The 18,756-nt window shown below is 37.5% G+C and overlaps 1 protein-coding gene across 2 annotated transcripts; it reads left to right on the top strand.

Moving 5' to 3' along the window:
* The first annotated feature begins 10,236 nt into the window (after positions 1 to 10,236).
* Positions 10,237 to 18,668, top strand: prrg4 (proline rich Gla (G-carboxyglutamic acid) 4 (transmembrane)). Of its 2 annotated transcripts, XM_079620999.1 has the most exons (8): positions 10,237 to 10,253; positions 10,366 to 10,572; positions 10,844 to 10,953; positions 11,231 to 11,394; positions 11,697 to 11,724; positions 13,765 to 13,903; positions 13,998 to 14,174; positions 16,411 to 18,668. In XM_079620999.1, exons 3-8 carry the CDS (start codon positions 10,854 to 10,856, stop codon positions 16,436 to 16,438), a joined length of 636 nt encoding a protein of 211 aa, XP_079477125.1. In that variant the 5' UTR covers positions 10,237 to 10,253; positions 10,366 to 10,572; positions 10,844 to 10,853; the 3' UTR covers positions 16,439 to 18,668. The 2 variants fall into 2 exon arrangements, with proteins under 2 accessions (XP_079477125.1, XP_079477124.1); XM_079620998.1 differs by lacking the exon at positions 10,237 to 10,253 and having other exon boundaries at positions 10,273 to 10,572.
* The last annotated feature ends 88 nt before the right edge of the window (positions 18,669 to 18,756 follow it).

The following is an 18,756-nucleotide window of genomic DNA, read 5'->3' as shown; positions in this document are numbered from 1 at the left end:
TTTTTCAGGAAGATGTAGCAATAGGCTTGTTTGAGATGCGCCTTGCCTCGCCTGAAATGTATGCGCGAGAGTAGGCGGCTGCAGTGAGGGGAGGAGTGAAAAAAGCGCAGGCAGGCCGGACAGTTTTCTCTTCTCTCAGTGGATCTGACACCTGTGAGATCAAAGATGGATATCGCGGGATTCACGGGATTCACGCTCGTGCACAGTGTTGCTAATAAACTGGATGTAATTTAAGTTATGTTGCTTTTATTTGATCCACCAGTCGGTGGAGAGCAACTGCGCGCGACTGCAGAATCCGACACGTGCGCCTTGCGCTCGCGAGAGTTTTTTGACATACGTCAGCATGGCATCAGAGCCAGGCGGACCGCACTCGGACACATTTCTAACCGGCATGCATCTTGCGCTGATCACCGGTGATCGGTTCTGCGCAGATTTTGCTCATCTCAAACAAGCCTAATGGCTTCTGACGACTTTTGCCGTTGTTGTAAATGACAATTTTAAATCGCTTGAAACAGACGCGATAACTGATTCGAACGAGTGATGTTCCACGGCGGCATCCATCTCTGTAATGTACAAAATCTGCGTACCCGTCGCTGCTCTGTCGTCATTGTGTAAAGCCCGCCCCAACGTTTCTGATTGGTGCCGCGATTTCGACGGATTGGAAATGGGTTTCAATGGGCTCTTTGCCAGACCCACTTGAAGAGCAAATCTAAATTTGCCGGAAGTGGTCTGGGTTTTCCTAGGCTATATTGTGATCAGAGTGAATCCGCTTCTCAAACAAGAACATTTAGGGGGCGGGGCTTGATTTTTGTCAGTGGGCAATTGATTTAATGGTTGTGGTTTGCTATTGGTCGATCTTGTGAGTGACAGGCTGTCCCGCCCTCGCACCAGTAAACACATCATCAGAGAAGAGAAGTCGCTGCAAGAGAGGGGAAGATATTTTGATTAAAGATTACAAGGCACATGAATAAAAACAATGTACACGGGGCGTGAAATCGGACACAGTGGATAGAGAAAATGAGAGATAACTGGTAAATCTCACACAACACATCAGCCTGAACTGTTAATTGTACAGATAAATAATTTATCATCATAGTTTGCATGATTTATAAAAGCTCCAGCTTGCCTCAACACACCTACCTGGCAGTTTCTACCGAGGAACTTCTTGATTGGCTGGCTTAAGTGTTTAATTGGGGTTGGAGCTGGACAGTGGTCCTCCAGGAGCAGGATTGGAGACCCCTGATTTACCAGGACAAATATTAACTCTGGAAATGAGAGGAGGTTGATTAAGAAACTTTTGAACCCTTTAGACATGTTAATAGTTGAATTAAATATTGTCAGATAAAACTCAACACATTTTCAGCCCAGCTGATCTTGACGCTGGACACTGGAGCGCGTGTTAGAGAAAAAGGTACTAATGATAATGATATTCATTCATGGTATTAATGAACTGCAAAACTTTCCCAGTTCCTTCCCTTCTCCATTTGCACTCACTATCCCAGGTTAACAGTTCAGGCTGATGTGTTGTGTGAGATTTACCAGTTATCTCTCCTTTTCTCTATCCACTGTGTCCGATTTCACGACCCCGTTTTATCATGATCTGATTCAGGTTGAATCATATTTCTGCTGAGAGCAGTAGATAATGTTTCTTATCTCTCCGATTATGTGGTGGCCCCACAAAGTATAGGCACTTAGAGATGGATTTCATTGCGTTAGTGGATGAATGAAGTCTGTTTTCCTCAAGTTCACACAGGTGCAGTTCATCATAATCACATTAAAATAATGATCCACCACATGAGCCTCTATTTGACAACCAGAAAGTGTGTGTGGGTAGCACTGTTACCGCACAGCAAGAGCGTCCCCGGTTCCTGTCCCGGCTGAGCCAGGACGTCTTTCTGTGTGGAGTTTGCATGTTCTCCTGTTTTCTGTGCTTTTCCTCCGGGTGCTCTGTTTTCACCCACAATCCAAAAACATGCAGTATAGGTGAATTGCAGATGCTAAATTGTCAGTAGGTGTGAATGTGTGTGTCTGTGAGTCCCCAAGACATGCAGTGAGGAGGGCTGAGGGAAGACAATCGCCATACGCGAGAGACGGTCCATCAATTTTCTTGACAATGATTTTTACAGGGTAGGTCCATAGAATCACCAAATGTCGAATACGACTGAAATGGTCAATGCATAAAAAAATATATGTGTTTTTTTTATATTATATATATATATATATATATATATATATATATATATATATATATATATACACACAAGTGATTATATGTATTCTGGATTATGTAATCAGATTCCAAAAATTTAAAGAATTAGGCAGAATTCTATTTGATTAATTTTGCCTAATTCTTCATTTATAATCTTTTAAATATTTTTCTAAGTAACCATATTGCTTATATATTTGTATATTATAAAAAAAAAAAAAAATTATTAGCTTTTCATCTATTTACAAACCCCTGGTTTTGGGAAACCCTTGTGTAATGTCATGTATTCACATTAATGTTGTTGATAATAAAGAATGGAACACATTTTCTTTCACTTTGTATTTGTATGTAAATATGGTACAAGATTATTCAAATCAATGTGATAAATGATTTAGGTCAAAAGTAATCTAAAAGTAATTCAATAGTAGCCAGATTACATTACGTAAAATGTGTAATCTTACTGACTAACATTACTAACCATTTACCATTTTTATCATGTAAATTGTATTCAGTAATTGACTAATTTGTAAGTAATCTACCCAGCGCTCACTAATTTTGATATTCAGTTGAGATTGATATAATTAGATTTTGTGTCATCAAGACTTCTTGTAACAAACTTCTTTTTGCAAAATGTTTTGCTTGTTTTTTTTCTCTTTAAAATAAATTCCACTTGGTTTGATATTTTGTTAATGTAGTTCAATGACTTTCAGGCTTTTTCAAGTTTATCTAAAGTGTTCAAAGCTCTTTCTGGGGAGGACTCTGCATTCATAACTTTGTGTGTGAAAAAAAAACACATTTTGTTTTTAATAAAATGCCTGCAGGCTGTTGAGTAATAGTTGGGTGATTTTCTGCTGAGCTTAAAACGCTTTGCCAAAGTTGGTGAAAAGTCGATATCTTAATTTCAGAGCAATATAAACAGAATAAATCATTTCCTCAGCGTGAGTTTATAAACTTGGCATACTTCCCACACGATAAAACATGAATCCAGCAACATAGCAGGAGGTATTTCCCATTGTAGAGACATTTCCAGCAGACCCTGCATGGTTTATCCATCATTATTCCTCCAGAGCGGAGCGCATGTTTCAAATCCTCCGGGGTTCTGACGAGTTCAACGTCGTCTGGTCTTACACAGCAGATAAAGACAGGAATGTGAGCTTTATATCGTGTGGACAGACGCGTCAGCATTCTTGCAGCCGCTACAACAGTGTCCAGACCCCTGCTGAAGGACGGGGGAAATACTGAAGCCTATTACTGGTCAATTAGCACCAGTCTCCACCAGAAGCACAAATACATCACTGTTAAACTGGGGGCTTTTCCAGGAGATCATCTGAGTGAGGCGGAAAAGGAGTTGCTTTCCTCAGAAAGCATACAAAGGCGATCATGATATAAAGTGATGAGGTTTAGTTTAGTGATGTTTGGTATTTTCAAGATGTTTTGTGGTCATCTTGGTTATGCATTATGTATGTTAATGCATCGCAAGCCTTGTTGATGTTAGATAAATGCCAAAAATGTTAATATGGTTAAGAACACAACACATAAGCATGTGTCTTTAAACAGATACCAGAAAAGGCTGAGATTATTTCATTATAACCCCGGACTCCTCGAGGGTCAAAGGCAGGGCTTTAGTTTCCTGACACTGAACATGCCATCAGTTCAAGGCCTGTATGACTTACAGAGAGGTTTTATGGGACAGCACTAACGCAGTTTAGCTAATCAAATCCAGTTTACAATCTAAATTTTAGTTTTAACGTTTTAAGATTTGAAACTCTAACCCCCGGGTTTCACAGACGAGGCTCAAACCTAACTCAAAGCATCTTGCTCTGACAAATCTTAAAATATGTCAGTGTTATTGGTTTGTCTCAAGATGCACATCAGTAATGTTTTTTAAAAAGCTGCTTAAATGAACTAAGGCCTAATCCCGGTTTAATCTAAGCCCTGTCTGTGAAACCAGGCCTAAATGTTTGTTTTCTGTAGTGGTTACGTTGATCTCAGATTTTTTTTTTCTTCTTCTTCTGAACAAAAATTCCATAATTTTTTTGTTGTTGTAGTTGTTTGGTAAACAAGGGAAGTCAAGTCATCTTCATTTATATAGCACTATTAACAATGTAGATTGTTTCAAGGCAGCTTTACAGTGATCAACGGATAATTTAAGGTAACAGAGATTGTTTTGGCTTTATAGCAGTTCTTGAATAAAGATATTTTCCAGCTAAAGTTAGTTTTGATTGATTAACTTCATTAGTTATTAAATTAGAGGCCGCTAAGACGACACCGTTCTCTCTACACAGACTTTAAACGCGAACCTGTGAGAAACGCTGATGACGCTCACGTGCGCATTAAGAATTATTTCTATAGTTATGCGCATTTGAATATATGTGCGCAGGTTTGTAATTCCCTATAACCAAGCCTTAACAAACTACTTGTCTGGCCTTAAAAAAAAAATTATACCGAATTTTATCACTTCGGGGTAGATACGCGAAACCGAAATTATCCCGACAACACTTTAACACTTTCAAACAAGAGTAATCTACACTATATGGACAAATGGATTGGGACACCAGACAGTGACTGTAATGAGATCTCATTCTAAATACATAGACATTAATATGAGGCTGGTCCTCCCTTTTGCAGCTATAAAAGCTTCCACTCTTCTGGGAAGTTTTTCCACAAGATTTCGGAGTGTTTCTGTGGAAATGTTTGCCCATTCACCTAGTAGAGTATTTGTGAGGTCAGACACTGATGTTGGTCGAGAAGGTTTGGCTCGCAAACTACGTTCCAGTGTATCCCAAAAGTGTTTAATGGGGTTGATGTCAGGGCTCTGTGCGGGCCAGTCAACTTCTTCCACAGCAATCCTGTGTTTATGGATGTTGCTTTGTCTACTGGGGCACAGGTATGCTGGAATAAAAAAGGCCTTCCTTAAACTAATTCCCACAAAGATAAGAGCATAGCATTGCCTTGGAATATTGAAGCGTTAAGATTTCCCTTCACTGGAAGTGATGTCCTAGCCCAACCCCTGAGAAACAGCCCCACGCCAGTATCCCTCCTCCACCAAACTTTACAGTTGGCACAATGCAGTCAGTCAGGTAATGTTCTCCTGCGATCCACCAAACCCAGACTCGCCCATCAGATTGCCAGTGTGTTCTGTGATTTGTCACTCCCCAGAACAGGTTTCCGCAGTCAGCGTGGTAAACACACTCCATCCGACGCTTGGGATGGCACTCCGGGATGTGAGGCTCACATGCGGCTGCTCGGCCATGAAGCTCCCGCCGCAGGTTTTGTGCTGATATTAATGCTGATTAGGAGTGTTGATGACTTTAAGCACATGCGCCTCAGCACTCAGTGACACCGCTCTACGACTTTATTGAGCTGCGTCCCAATTCAGAGGCTGCATCCTTCCAAGGCCGATTGAGTCTCAGCGGTGCGATGAAGGCTCCTTCAAACGCGGCCTTCGTATCCCGTGCAATGAAGGATGCAACAGATGGATCCTTCACGGCCTTGAATACCCCAGAATTCATTGTGTGCCAGTGACGACAGGAGAAAATGCTGAATTACACTTTTAAACGCAAGTATTGGGTTTCAGCTTACTCAAATATCTATGATACAAATGTAAAAATAATGAGATCTTCAAAGCTGTTGACATATCTTAGATGCAATTATATAGTTTGTACTCTTTATAATGTACAGAAACGGACCATAGTGGACATTTAGACAGTTTGTGAACCCGGTTTTGTTTTCAAATATAACTTTCAAAAAAGTATAGTAATGTTACTGCCACTCATCGACAGCAGCTGTCACTGTTGCTAAATGAGAAGAACAGTCCTCCATACGCTATAGACCGTCCTTAACAACGCTCAGTCCAACCTTCGCGCCTTAAAAGCACACAGCTTCTGAATTGGGAACAGATATTGTCTTTCTCTGAGTTGCTGCTGTTCCTAAATGTGTCTCCTTTCTAATAATACCACTTACAGTTGACCGAATATCTAGCAGGGATGGGATTTCTCGAACTGACTTATTGCAAAGTTGGCATCCTATCACTGTCCTAAGCTTGAATTCACTGAGCTCTTCAGAACGACCCACTTTATTCACAAAAAATGTAGACTGCACTGTAAGAAAATATCGTGATTTTAACGGTAAAAGACTGTAAAAATGCTACAGTGAAAAACAGTTAATTGTTTAACAGAAAGTTCCCCGTACTATATGCGGTGAATAACTGATAGATCTAAATTTACAGTTTTTGGAAGTTATTGTATAATTTACAGTGAAAAACTGTAAATTGACATTCCCAAAATTCCCTGCGTGACACTTAAAATTAGATGTATTTTTGTTGAAATAACTGTTTCTTCATAGTTTTCTAATCAGTTATATACATTAGGGTTTTATGTTACATTTAATGTTGTTAAATTAATGTTTATTGCATTTTTTAAATGTCATGTGTGTTACATTTAAATGTTTATGGGTGTTTAGTGTTTGTGTGAATGATACGCAGCTTCTACATATTAGTATTAATTATCTTGTGGAAAAACTGCTTGATATGAGTTTTGATTCATCATGTGACTCGATCGTCTCCACTATGATCAGTGGTTGTCAGTGTAATACAATGGTACACAACAGATATTAATACTTCAATAGGTTGGTTAATTAACATTATATCAGATAATGAAATATGGTTTATTACTGTAAATTTTTAAGTTAAGTCTGTAAAACCTAAAATGTTTACCGTATTTTTTATCGGTAAATTTCAGGTAACCACAGCTGCCAGTGTTTTACCGTAAATTGAACAGATTTTTTTTGTTTACAGTGTGCATGGCTTTGTCCCAATCATTTTTTTGTCCATATAGTGTATAATATAAAGATCTAAAAAGTTGCTTTCAGGAGTAAGGTGTTTCTCGCCCAGTTGGGGCAAGTTTTCACATGCATTTAAAATTTTGTGATTTTATACAATTCATTAGGCTAATTATTAATTTAATACTTACCTTTTCCATTTTTGGCAACAATAATTTTGAAAGTGTTCAAAATGTTTTATACAGAAGTTATACAGAACAACAAGTCCACTGAGTATAATATTCTCTGGATTATAAGATTCAATCTCTACTATATTTAAACTCTGTTAGTGTCAAATTAATAAATGAGAAGATTATGAAACTGAAATTCAACTTCTGCTCAAAGCTTCCAGCCACAAGAACTGTGGACAGCAAGTTTTCACTGCCATCTAGTGGTTCATGTTAGTAACATCAACCTGTGGCTCAAATGCCTCTACTATGGTTTAAAGTCCCCATGAAATCAAAATTGAACTTTTATTGGCATTTAGTATGAATATGTTAGCCATATTGTACATATATAAAGCTATATAAGCTAGTGTGCTCCAAAACAATGACAAAATTTGCATTTAGAGGATATAAGCGTTCAAAACTTACAGTCTCTCACTTCCACCAATTAGGATCAATGATTTTGATGACATAATGCTGCACTTCAGTTTCTCGTCAGATTTTCTGTCCAATCAAATGCTCTCTAGAATCTGAAGCTCCGCCCCCTGCATTGTAAATAAACGCTGAAGCTGCGGCTAAAATCAGTCATTTGTTTAGCCTACACATTTACTTCTTTCTACATGGTGACAGGCACATACTGCACTATATAGAGGATAGGGAACGATTCAGACAGTGTAAATATGCTTTACATTGGTGCGCGAATGAAGTCTGGTTTCTCGTCAGTGTCACGCGAACCTCCACAGCTCGTGTCTAGCACAGAGCGGACGCAGAACAGAAAATATATCGGACTCATTTGAATTCTAGAAAGCTATATTTTAAAGCGATATGGTGGAGATTAGGAGGAAACTGCGGCTTTACTGAGCTCAACGGCTCTAGCCGAGCTGTGATTTAAAGATAAGCTTTAGGGGGGGGGGGTAATTTCTAAAGCACACGAGGTCCCTGGATACTAATCCAGTAGGGCTATAGTCGGATAAAAGTCTATAGCGATAAATGAGAGAATACATTAAACATATTTTTCAACAACAGTGTTTTCACAACTTTCTAAAAGAGGAAAAAAATAGAGAGAGATTGATAACGGTATTTAGAAAAGAGAAAGATGCATGCCAACTTTACTGTTACTCCCATAGCTGCAATAGAAACGATAACCAGTTTTTTGTTTTTTTTAAGGTAGTACAATACTAAGTATAGTGTTTTAATAGCCTTTTTTTATTTTTATGAAAATATACAAAAAACTTTGCAAGATTTATGATGCCATTTACCGTAACGCATCATCACAGTCTGTGAAAAGGTTTCAAGGCACTTCAGTGGGCCTTTAAGATAAGAGCCACAAAATCTGTCATTTTCAAAAAGGATATTTAATAAATAGCGATTAAGTCTCTTCATAGAATTTTAGTTGCGCTGCTGTCAATGAAGGGAGAGAAATTTTAAATTCGTCATTGTGTTTTGAAGATGAAGTCTTACAGGCTTGGAACGACATGAGGTTGAGTAGCTAATTGATTATTATAAAAAAAAAGTAAAAAATCTTTTTCTTTTTCTTTTTGGGTCAACTTTTTAATTCCTCATGAATAGATTTGAAAAGAATTTTCATTGTTGCTTATGAATATTTAATTTGTCCAACAAAATAAAAGTTTAATATTTCCTTGTCCTCCTTTTGTTTTCGTTAAAGGTCCCATGTTAAAACTGAAATATCCTGGCTTTTTTCATGATAACAGAGGTCTAGGGGTTATGAAACTACCATACAAGTTTTAAAACAGTCGATCCACAGACAAATGCACACAGCCTGCATAATAGCTGTGCCTTTTCACCAAGGGGGTAATCCATCCGCCGGAAACTGAAGCTTCCCCGGGGGCCGCCATTGGCTATCAAGCCGTCACCTGCTGTTAGCATCCCATTGACTACCATTCATTTTGGCGTCACTTTGACAGCGAATAACTTTACATCTGAGGCGTTTAAAGACTCCATTTGTCCATTATTTATTTCTAAAGAAACACGACAATGTATAAAAGGTTCCATTACCTTGTATCTTACGTTATGGCCCCAGAAGCAGTTTTTATAAAAATAGGCTAACGTTTGCGTCATAACCACTCGACTCACTGTCGCACAGTCGAGAAATTACCGTATGGACAGGCAGAGAAGCTCGCAAGCAATCGGGGGGACGTGGAGGCATAAAGTCTGATAAAGTGAAGGGAGAAGCCCACAGAGAGTGATAAAGTTGATCCTACTGCTAGCTCACGGACAGCTAATGTTCACGCTCTCCGTCTCTGCGAGATTCGGAAGGGAATTGTTCCGATTTCTCTCGGCACAGCTACTAGAAGACTGACAGCTGTCAGACGGGTTGATCACGTCACATCTACGTCGTCAAGCTCAGTTTGGGCCTGCGCAGTTCGCCTGGCGATCAGGAAGTCAGTGCTTCTAATTGACTTCACTTTTCTACGTTGAAACCTATAGGGTCGCTGTGTCCAGTTTATACTATGCATTTCACAAGCCGTTGTGACTTCCGTATAAATGTGATATCAGAACTACTCAGTCACCGCCTTCAGTCACCACCCCCTCCAATGGTGGGTCACTCAGAAAATAACAGGCCAATCAGAAGGGAGGCTCATGAATATTAAGTAGACAGGCCAAAATCGACCTGTTCTTGGCAGAGATCCTGAGAAAGGAGCTGCCTGTAAAACATATATTGAGATGTTTTTTGGTACTTATACCGCAATATATATATTCTATATATTCTTCAGAAAGGTGTACAATATGGGACCTTTAAATATAATAATATCACAGTGGTGAATAGGCTACATATTTCCCAAAGTTAAAATCAAAATATAACTATTTTGATCAAAATTATCATCATAAATTACAAACATTGAATGTGCATGTTAGCACGTAGCAATCGTGAAGCCAGCCCAGTTTTGCGTGGGAATATATTAGGAATCCCACTATGGCGAGGCCAAATCGCTGAATATTCATTGACAAGTTACTAAAGCATCCAATGATGTGACGCCTAACCAGTATATTCATAAATGAGTCACAATGGTCTGGGTCTGGCGGTCTGCCTTTCGTAAAACCAGGTAGGCGTCCTGAGGGAACGTCATGAAACTTATTAAATATTCATGAGCTAAGCCCTCGTCGTAGTAGGTCTGGTGAAATCGGAGTTTGTTCTCTTCTACTCTCTGATTCCAGGTACGACGATCGATTAGTCGGGTCTGAGCGGAGCAGGTGGTTTCCAACTCACCAGATTTTGTGAGTGTGTGTGTGTGTTGTAAACAGACATTCATTTCCTGGAATACAACAAAATGGCATTTCGTCCAAACCATGAATGCCTTTAGGTGCTCTCTGGGAATTAATAAAAGTTGAACGCTAAACTTTGGAGATATATAATATTGAAAGGTAAGCGTCATTCACGTTCTTTCGATTTTGACTGCCAAAGCTGAGGTCCATTTTTCCTACTAAAATGTAATTTGTCTCATTGAAATTAAAAACGTATTACCCGGTATTAAAACTAACACCGAAAAGAAGAACTGAAACTAGTGAAGCAATTGTGACTGATTTGTTTACTATAAATTCAACTTCTGAAATTACATAAAATGGGTGTAATTGAGTCTATCTGTCGATCCTTGTCTTTGAGAAGCCTGATTTGTTTTGTCCTTCTCCCCCGCAGTTGACTAGAAATGCTCATATTTATCCTCCTACTGTGTCATTTCACTTTATGTGGACACTGTGCTTGTATGAGAAAAACCCTTCAAGTTCAAGCAGGTCAAGACAGTGAAGGTGGGCAATGCTTCTTCTTCTTCTTCTTCTTTTCAAACACTGATAAAAGAACATGCTCTTATTAAAATGCCATCATGATCTTATGTCATAAGTGCATGTTTATGAATTTTATAATCAGGTAATGATTGTTTATGTTTAGATCATTATGTTTCTATCAAATTATGTTGTCTAAGTCAGTCATCTCTGTTTCAAGCTTTACAATGATATAATATTACTAATGGTTATTTGTGGATTATATATTTTTAGTCACATGTGGCATTTTATTTGTGGCGTGTAGTGTTTGTTGTGGACCAGGAGGCCAACACTTTTTTAGGACGCCACCTGTTGTTCAACCGCTTCGACTTTGAGATCTTCACCCCGGGTAATCTGGAGCGGGAGTGTTACGAGGAGATATGCAACTACGAGGAGGCTCGGGAAGTCTTTGAGAATATTCCTGATACAGTTGAGTAATCCCTTCATTATTGTTATTATTGACTAATGAATCAACATTTAATTCATAACACAGCCTTTGACAACCACTCCCAGTTAAACGACATTGTCATATGTACTTGCCCATGGGTTGGATTTGGGCAGATAAGTCTCATTTTTATGCAGTACAAATGAAAATATGATACCAAGTGTGTTTTGGAGCGACACACTCCCAGCATCGGACGATCAGTACATATGTCTGCATTAACAAACACCCATTTGTTGATTTCATACTGGACATTAATTTAATTCGCAATTAATTTCTGTTTTGACAGAATGTCTTTTGGAAAACTTATACCGAGGGTAAGTTTTTGACGCACATACAGCTGAATAATTTGCCCTCAACAGAAACTGCAAGAAAAAACACTGAGATCTTTTCATCTTCTCATTCAAATGTTTATCTACTGAAAGAAACTTGTTCATCCAGTGTTTTTAGCTTAGAAAGAAAATGCTGTCATTTTTCTATATATGTGTGGAATCCTTTCCTTGTACACTACCAGTTAAAAGCTTGGAATAATTACGATTTCTTTTGTAGGCCTTGTTTCACAGACGGGGCTTAGATTAAGCCAGGATTGAGCCTTTAATTTAAGTAGCTTTTATAAACATGCCCTAGAAGTACGGGTGTGCATAACAATGGCACTGGGGTATTTTTTTTATTTCAGTGCAAGTTGCTTTCAGTTAAAACAGCTCAAACATGCATTTTAGTCTGAGACTAGGCTTAAAGGGATAGTTCACTTTGAAATTAAATGTTGGTATGTTTTAGCTTACCTGAAGTGCATCCAAGATGTAGGTGTCTTTGTCTCCACAGTAGTTTCAATTTTGATATTTTTAGGTCAAACCGTTCTTGTCTGTCAGTCATATACTGCAGGTCTATGGGTACTGTCTCCAAAAGCATGCAGAGAAAAGTCCAAATAAAAAAATTCCCAATCGTAAGTGCACATTGATGGCTTAAGACACGAAACAAGCGGTTTGTGTGATAAAACTAACAGTATTTATATCATTTTTATCTCTTTTACACAACCACGTCCAAGTGGTCTGCACAAGCGCCGTAAAGCGCCGGAAGTGGTCTCCCGGATGAGTTCGCGCGAGCTTACGTAAATGTATTTTTTTTTTTTACATTAGTTTAAACATCCCGGATAAGCGCAAACTAGTACCATTTCTATTAGCCGTCCTACAATCTCTGTTCTGTGCATAGGTTCTGGTGTAAACAATGAGTGACGTACACGCGCGTGAGATCACTTCCGGCGCTCTACGGCGCTTGCGCAGACTAAGTAAACAGATCAGATGGACGTGGTTGTGTAAAAGAGATAAAACGATATAAATACTGTTCGTTTTATCACACAAACCGAAATTGAAACTACTGCGGAGACAAAGACACCTACATCTTGGATGCACTTCAGGTAAGCTAAAACATATCAAAATTTAATTTCAAAGTTAACTATCCCTTTAAGCCTTGTCTGTGAAACTGGGGGTAAATGTTTTTGAAGGAAGTCTCACCAAAGCTGCAATTATTGGAACAATAATTTAAATTTAAAATAGCTGTTTTTTGTTTTAAATATATTTTAAACGTGAATTTATTCCTGTGATGCAAAGCTACATTTTCAGCATCATTGCTCCAGTCTTCAGTGTCACATGACATGATCCTTCAGAAATCATTCTAATATGATGATTTAGCGCTCAAGAAACATTTATTATTATTATCAATGTTGAAAATTTTAATATTTTTGTGGAAACCATGATATGCCAGTAAGTGGTAAGAAAGAAGGGGAAAAAAAAACATTTAATAATAATACCTTTATTCAGGAAGGACAAATTAAATGAATAAAAAGTGACAGTAAAGACATTTATTCTGTTATAAAAGATTTCTATTTCAAATACATGCAAATGCTTGTATCACAGTTTCCACAAAAATAGTAAGCAGTTTTCAACATTTAAAATAATAGGAAAAAAATATTAATATTTGATCAACAATAATAACTGATAATAATTGAGCAGCAAATCAGCGTATTAGAATGATTTCTGAAGGATCATGTGACATTGAAGACTGGAGCAATGATGCTGAAAATCCAGCTTTGCATCACAGGAATAAATAACATTTTAAAATATATTACAATAGAAAACGGTTATTTTAAATTGTAAAAATATTTCACAATATTACTGTTTTACTGTATTTTTGATCAAATAAATACACTTTTTTTTTTTATTGACCGGTTGTGTATGTACTTGACTTGACTTGAATGAATGTACAAGGCACTGTCAGATATTAATCATCAAATAATAATAGTTTTTTCTTTTATTACTAGATTTGATAACTTTTGGGCTTATTTCCACCTGTACTCATAGATAAAGGTGAATCCCAATCAAAAGTTGATGTCACAGCGCTGCTGGTGGGCATTATCTCCGGTGGAGTCTTTATTGTTATAGTTGGCCTTGTTATCTGGTACTTCTGCCAGGGGAGGAATAAAGACCATGGCTTCCGAGGGTAAGGCTTTAAAATAGCAATGGTGAACCACATTCTGTATGTTGAGACCATTATCTAAAGAGACTGAGAACAATGTTTTGCCTTTTAATTTCAGCTCCTTCAGACGTCGATCCAACCGAAGCAATGCCTCCGTGATTATCCGGAGACTGGAGGAGGTTTCTCTGCATCCTATTCCTCACACAGACTCCGATGATGCTCCTGGTTTGCCTTCTTATGAACAGGCCATCGCCATCACTGGACCACATGATGCCCCACCTCCACCATACCCTGGGTACAGACACACAATGGCATTTGATGTGTTCTCTTATGTAACCTCTGTGTCATTTTTATAACAACTCTATTATGTAATTTAGTTATTTACTACCGACCATTTAACTTTTCTTAAACAATGTCCAAAACAATTTATAGGACACTAATTGCCATAACAGCAAGCAACTCATGGTTAATTGTAATCACTGTGGGTTTTCTACACCAGTGGTTCTCAATCTTTATGATTTCAAGGCTTCCCATTAATGGCCCGTGTCAACTCAACTCAACTCAATACATTTTAAAATCTGTTAATATTATTTCTTAACATAAATAGTGATGAAACTAGTGAGAATATTTACTGAGTAATCCACTGTTTTATCACCTACAATTTAAAGCCACGTTACGGGGGAGAAAATGTCTATTAGTAAATTCTGTTGTATTTTACAATCCTTGTGGAATTGTATATCAATCCTGACAGTTCAAAAATGGGGAGAAGCACTCCTCTTGAGTTGGCATGCCTGTAACTCAAAAAGTAATAAAGATATCTCGATATGTTTTTATTTTCTGGTTCTTAACAAACATTTCTTTTGGTGACTTAATTTTTAAGGCTATATATGGTTCAATACCAGAGATACAGTATGGGGATCTCAATGTCGCTCTAGGAGTAAATTGTACATATTTTCAGTGGTCCAAAAAATGTGGGTCACTTTGCATACACCTGATTTTTTTTTTTAAAGAACAAATAATGTTAAAAGTTAAAAAGTGCCTAGATTTATTCACATAAAAACAACAATGTCAATTGTTGCAATACTTATATTTCACTTTTGTATTTCAGAAATGTAGAACAGATCTCTGGAAGGAGGTTAATGTGCCTCAACTTGGCTATTTCAGTGTATTTTTGGTTCTTAAATATTGTTAAAATTAGTATGTTCAATGCAGTTGTTTTGATGGAAGAAAAGAAAATACATTTCTAGTTTGTCTAGTTTTTGTTGTTGTTGTTCTTCAGACATTCCTCAGTATCAGTAAACAGTATCAGCTGGTTTTCGATCCATTGAAAATGGTAAAGTTCAACAATTTGCACTCATTGAGATCTCCATTTCTCTGGGAAGTAACCATATAGGGCCTAAAAACTTAACAAATCAAAAGAAAAGTTTAAGAACCAGAATCTAAAAAGATATTAAGATACTGTATCTCTATTACTTCTTGAGTAACAGTCACGCAAACTTTGGAAAAATAATATGTATGGCACTCAGACAGGGATGTTCTATACAATTACTTTGATAAAGAGATACATTTCTAGTTTTAACATTATTTGTTATTTAAACATTTCTCTTTAAAAGAAAAGGTATCAACTGTATGCAAAGTGACCCACATTTGGTTTTTGACCACTGAATGTCTATACAATTTACTCATAGAGCCACATTTAGATCCCAATATCTCTGGGGATAACTCGTATAGGGCCTTACAAATAAACATACTAAAAGAAAAGTTTGTTAAAAACCCAAATCTAAAAGGATATTGAGATATCTTTATTACATTTTGAGTTACAGGCATGCAAACTTGTTAAAGTCAACAGATTTTTACTAATAGGCCTACCTATCTATGTGTAAAACTTAAATAATGATGATGGCACCTTTCTTAAGTCAGGTGGTCTAAAAAAATGTCTAAAGCCCCCCCCTACAAAATAGTGGATTAGTAAATATGCATCCATGGCATATCATATTTGGGCTTTCATCACTGTTTGTCTGTCTTCGGGGAAAACGGGAATCACACTTGTGGTTGATTTGTCACCGAATGACCCCCATGACATTTCCAGTTTTTCATGATTTACTGGATAAGGGTTAGGTAACATAAAAAAAAATTGTTTTGTTTTTTTGAAGAATGCTTTTCACTTCAAATATCTACTCAATACAGTATTGTAGAGCTTTGTTTAACTAGAAAATTGTATATTCACTAAAGATGACCATGGATTTTATTACTTTACATAACTTTTCCAGGAAATTGGAATTGGAACTCCTCATATCCAAGGTCCAAAGACCATACAAATCCTGGTTTCTTAAAGAAAACATTTAAATAAGGGAACTCAAATAAGAATTATATTTATATATATATATATATTATATTGGCTCATTGTATGTCATAATCTCGGAAGTTGGAGAACCACTGGTTTACACAAGAATGAATACATTTTGCAATCTAGTTTTTTATAGTGTACTTGGTCACAAATCTAATTCCTCTCATCTAATATCTGTCCGCAGTTCCAAGCCAGGCAGCATCCGAAGATAACCATTCATCATGTGCCAAACTAAATCAGGATGGACTGGAAAGATAACTTTTAAAATCCAATCACTTGTTGTAAATTCTTTTTAATTGTGTTTATTTAAAACTATAACCATTGATATTATTTTGTTATAACAATAAAAGGTTGATAATGTTTTATTTAACATACTGGGTTATTATGAAGGACATATACATAAGTATACATGTAATTTTATCATTTTTTTTAAGCTGTTCTAGATTATAGAGGTGTAGAGTGTGACTTACACTAAATGTATTTACTGGATCAATATTTGGTCTACATTTGTGAGAAATAACTCTGTGATCAGCACACCAAAAACAAGATTACCTCCTCTAACGTTATGACACTCATGCCAGGCTGTGTTGTTTGCACTAAACCTTGAGCATAAAGATGAATTATTTCTGTTGCTTTCATCTTATTTAGGAATTTCTTTCCGTTCTATTGGCAGATGTAGAGCATGCACACACCCAGCAAGGCTGAGTCATGTTTTACAACGCGATTGACAGACACTGCACAGTTACAATAGAGATTTCTGGAGGCTTAAGTGTCTCTTTCATGCCTTTTACATGATAGGCTCTGGTGTTATCATCATAGGGATATTAATAGACTTTATAATAAAATTCCTGCTTTGACTATATTTGTATCTTAGTGTTGTCTTGTCACATATTTGGTGCATAATGAAAACAATTGGCATATTAAGGTCTCGCTAGCCATACTAGAAACTTTCAGGCAGGTGTGTTGGAGCTAAACTCTGCAGGACAGCGGCCCTCCAGGACCGAGTTTGGTGACCCCTGGCCTAAAGTAACTTTTAGGTACAGTATTAATACATTTACACACTCTGTTTGGAGATATCAGATATTGTATTCAGATGTTAGGCAGATTAGTGGGAACGTGTTTTGCTTGCAGTAAGCCTATTTAAAGGAACTGCTACTTCTGCGGAGTGATTAGCGCAACACTCTGAGCGAACTCTCGTCGTCTCACCGCGGGGCTTCTCAGGCGCTGCGAGCAAATCACTCCGCAGACGTAGCAGTGCTTCGCCTTCTGAGAATATAGTTCCCAGTATGTATACGGTTAGAAGATGGCTGTGTCTCATGTGACCTTGTTATTTGTACATGCTGTGACTATACAAATCACATCATGTAAAGAGGAAAATGTTGGCGTTATTTTGTCACTTATTGGGAGCAGTATGCTAGCTGGAGCTGTTTACCTCCAGTCTTTGTGCTAAGCTAGGCTAGCGGTGGGTGCGTCAGACAGAGTTACGGCACACACAGAGATGAAGGGGTATGTGTGGACTTATCTAACTCTGGAGGATACGGGGAATAAGCTAAAGTCCCAAAAAGTCGGCGTGTTCCTTTTTATGGGGGCGTTTTACACAATACAGTTTTCAACTAAAAAACTGAAAACTTTCCGTGCCTGAAAAGCAAACTTTTAAAAACGGGTTTCAAAATGCACGTTTTTGAAAACGATACCATTATCATCTCCATATAAACTACAAGAATGCAAATTTGGGAAAACAGTGATGTCATCTGCATGTGTGTGTCACATGAACATTTTGTTTAAATCATTTGGTTTAATTTTCACCTGTTCTTAGGGTGAATTTCAAACCGCATTTTTGCACCCCTGAAGGGCACTTCGGGAAGGGGACGCCATTTGTAGGGCCGTTCCAAACGAAAGTGAACAATTGAATCCTTTCGCGAAGGGAACATGCAATGGTCACTTCATGGAAGTAATTTAATCGTTCATGGTCTTGTGACCCAGGGTGGCGAATCCTCACGATTCATTTTAAATTTAGATATGGCAGGAGAGTTGGAGTCAACATACAAACTGAATGTTTTGTTTTGTTGTGATATATAGACACATTTGTCATGCATTTCATTTTTAGTTTCATAGGTAAAAATGTGTTTAATGCTTAACTTATAAAGTTAAGAGCAGATCGAGAACACACACACGCAAACTTCATTATAAATGTACATTTATTTGTATTTCAGAGTGATTAGGGCATAGGGATGCTCATTTCCGATTGGAAATTGCCCTTAGTCTCCTTGGTAACTCATTAGTCCCCTTGTTCGCTGCACTGTTTGTATGTCCAATCATCTTTGTCTAGTATTTTTATGCCTGTGTTTCTCCTCTTAGTTGTCGGTTCTCGTTGACGTTATAGCTAAAGTTTGGTTACGGTTTATCTTCTATTTATTTGTTAATAAAGTATATTGCATTTATCTTCTTTGTCGAGTTGGATTAACCTTATCCTTGCTACACCTGACAGGCAGCGTGTTACGTGTGTATAGTGTTTCTTTACACAGTGACA

Source organism: Phoxinus phoxinus, assembly GCF_949152265.1.
Source record: "Phoxinus phoxinus genome assembly, chromosome: 8".
Lineage (NCBI taxonomy): Eukaryota > Metazoa > Chordata > Actinopteri > Cypriniformes > Leuciscidae > Phoxinus > Phoxinus phoxinus.
This window is presented reverse-complemented; position numbering and strand designations above follow the sequence as displayed.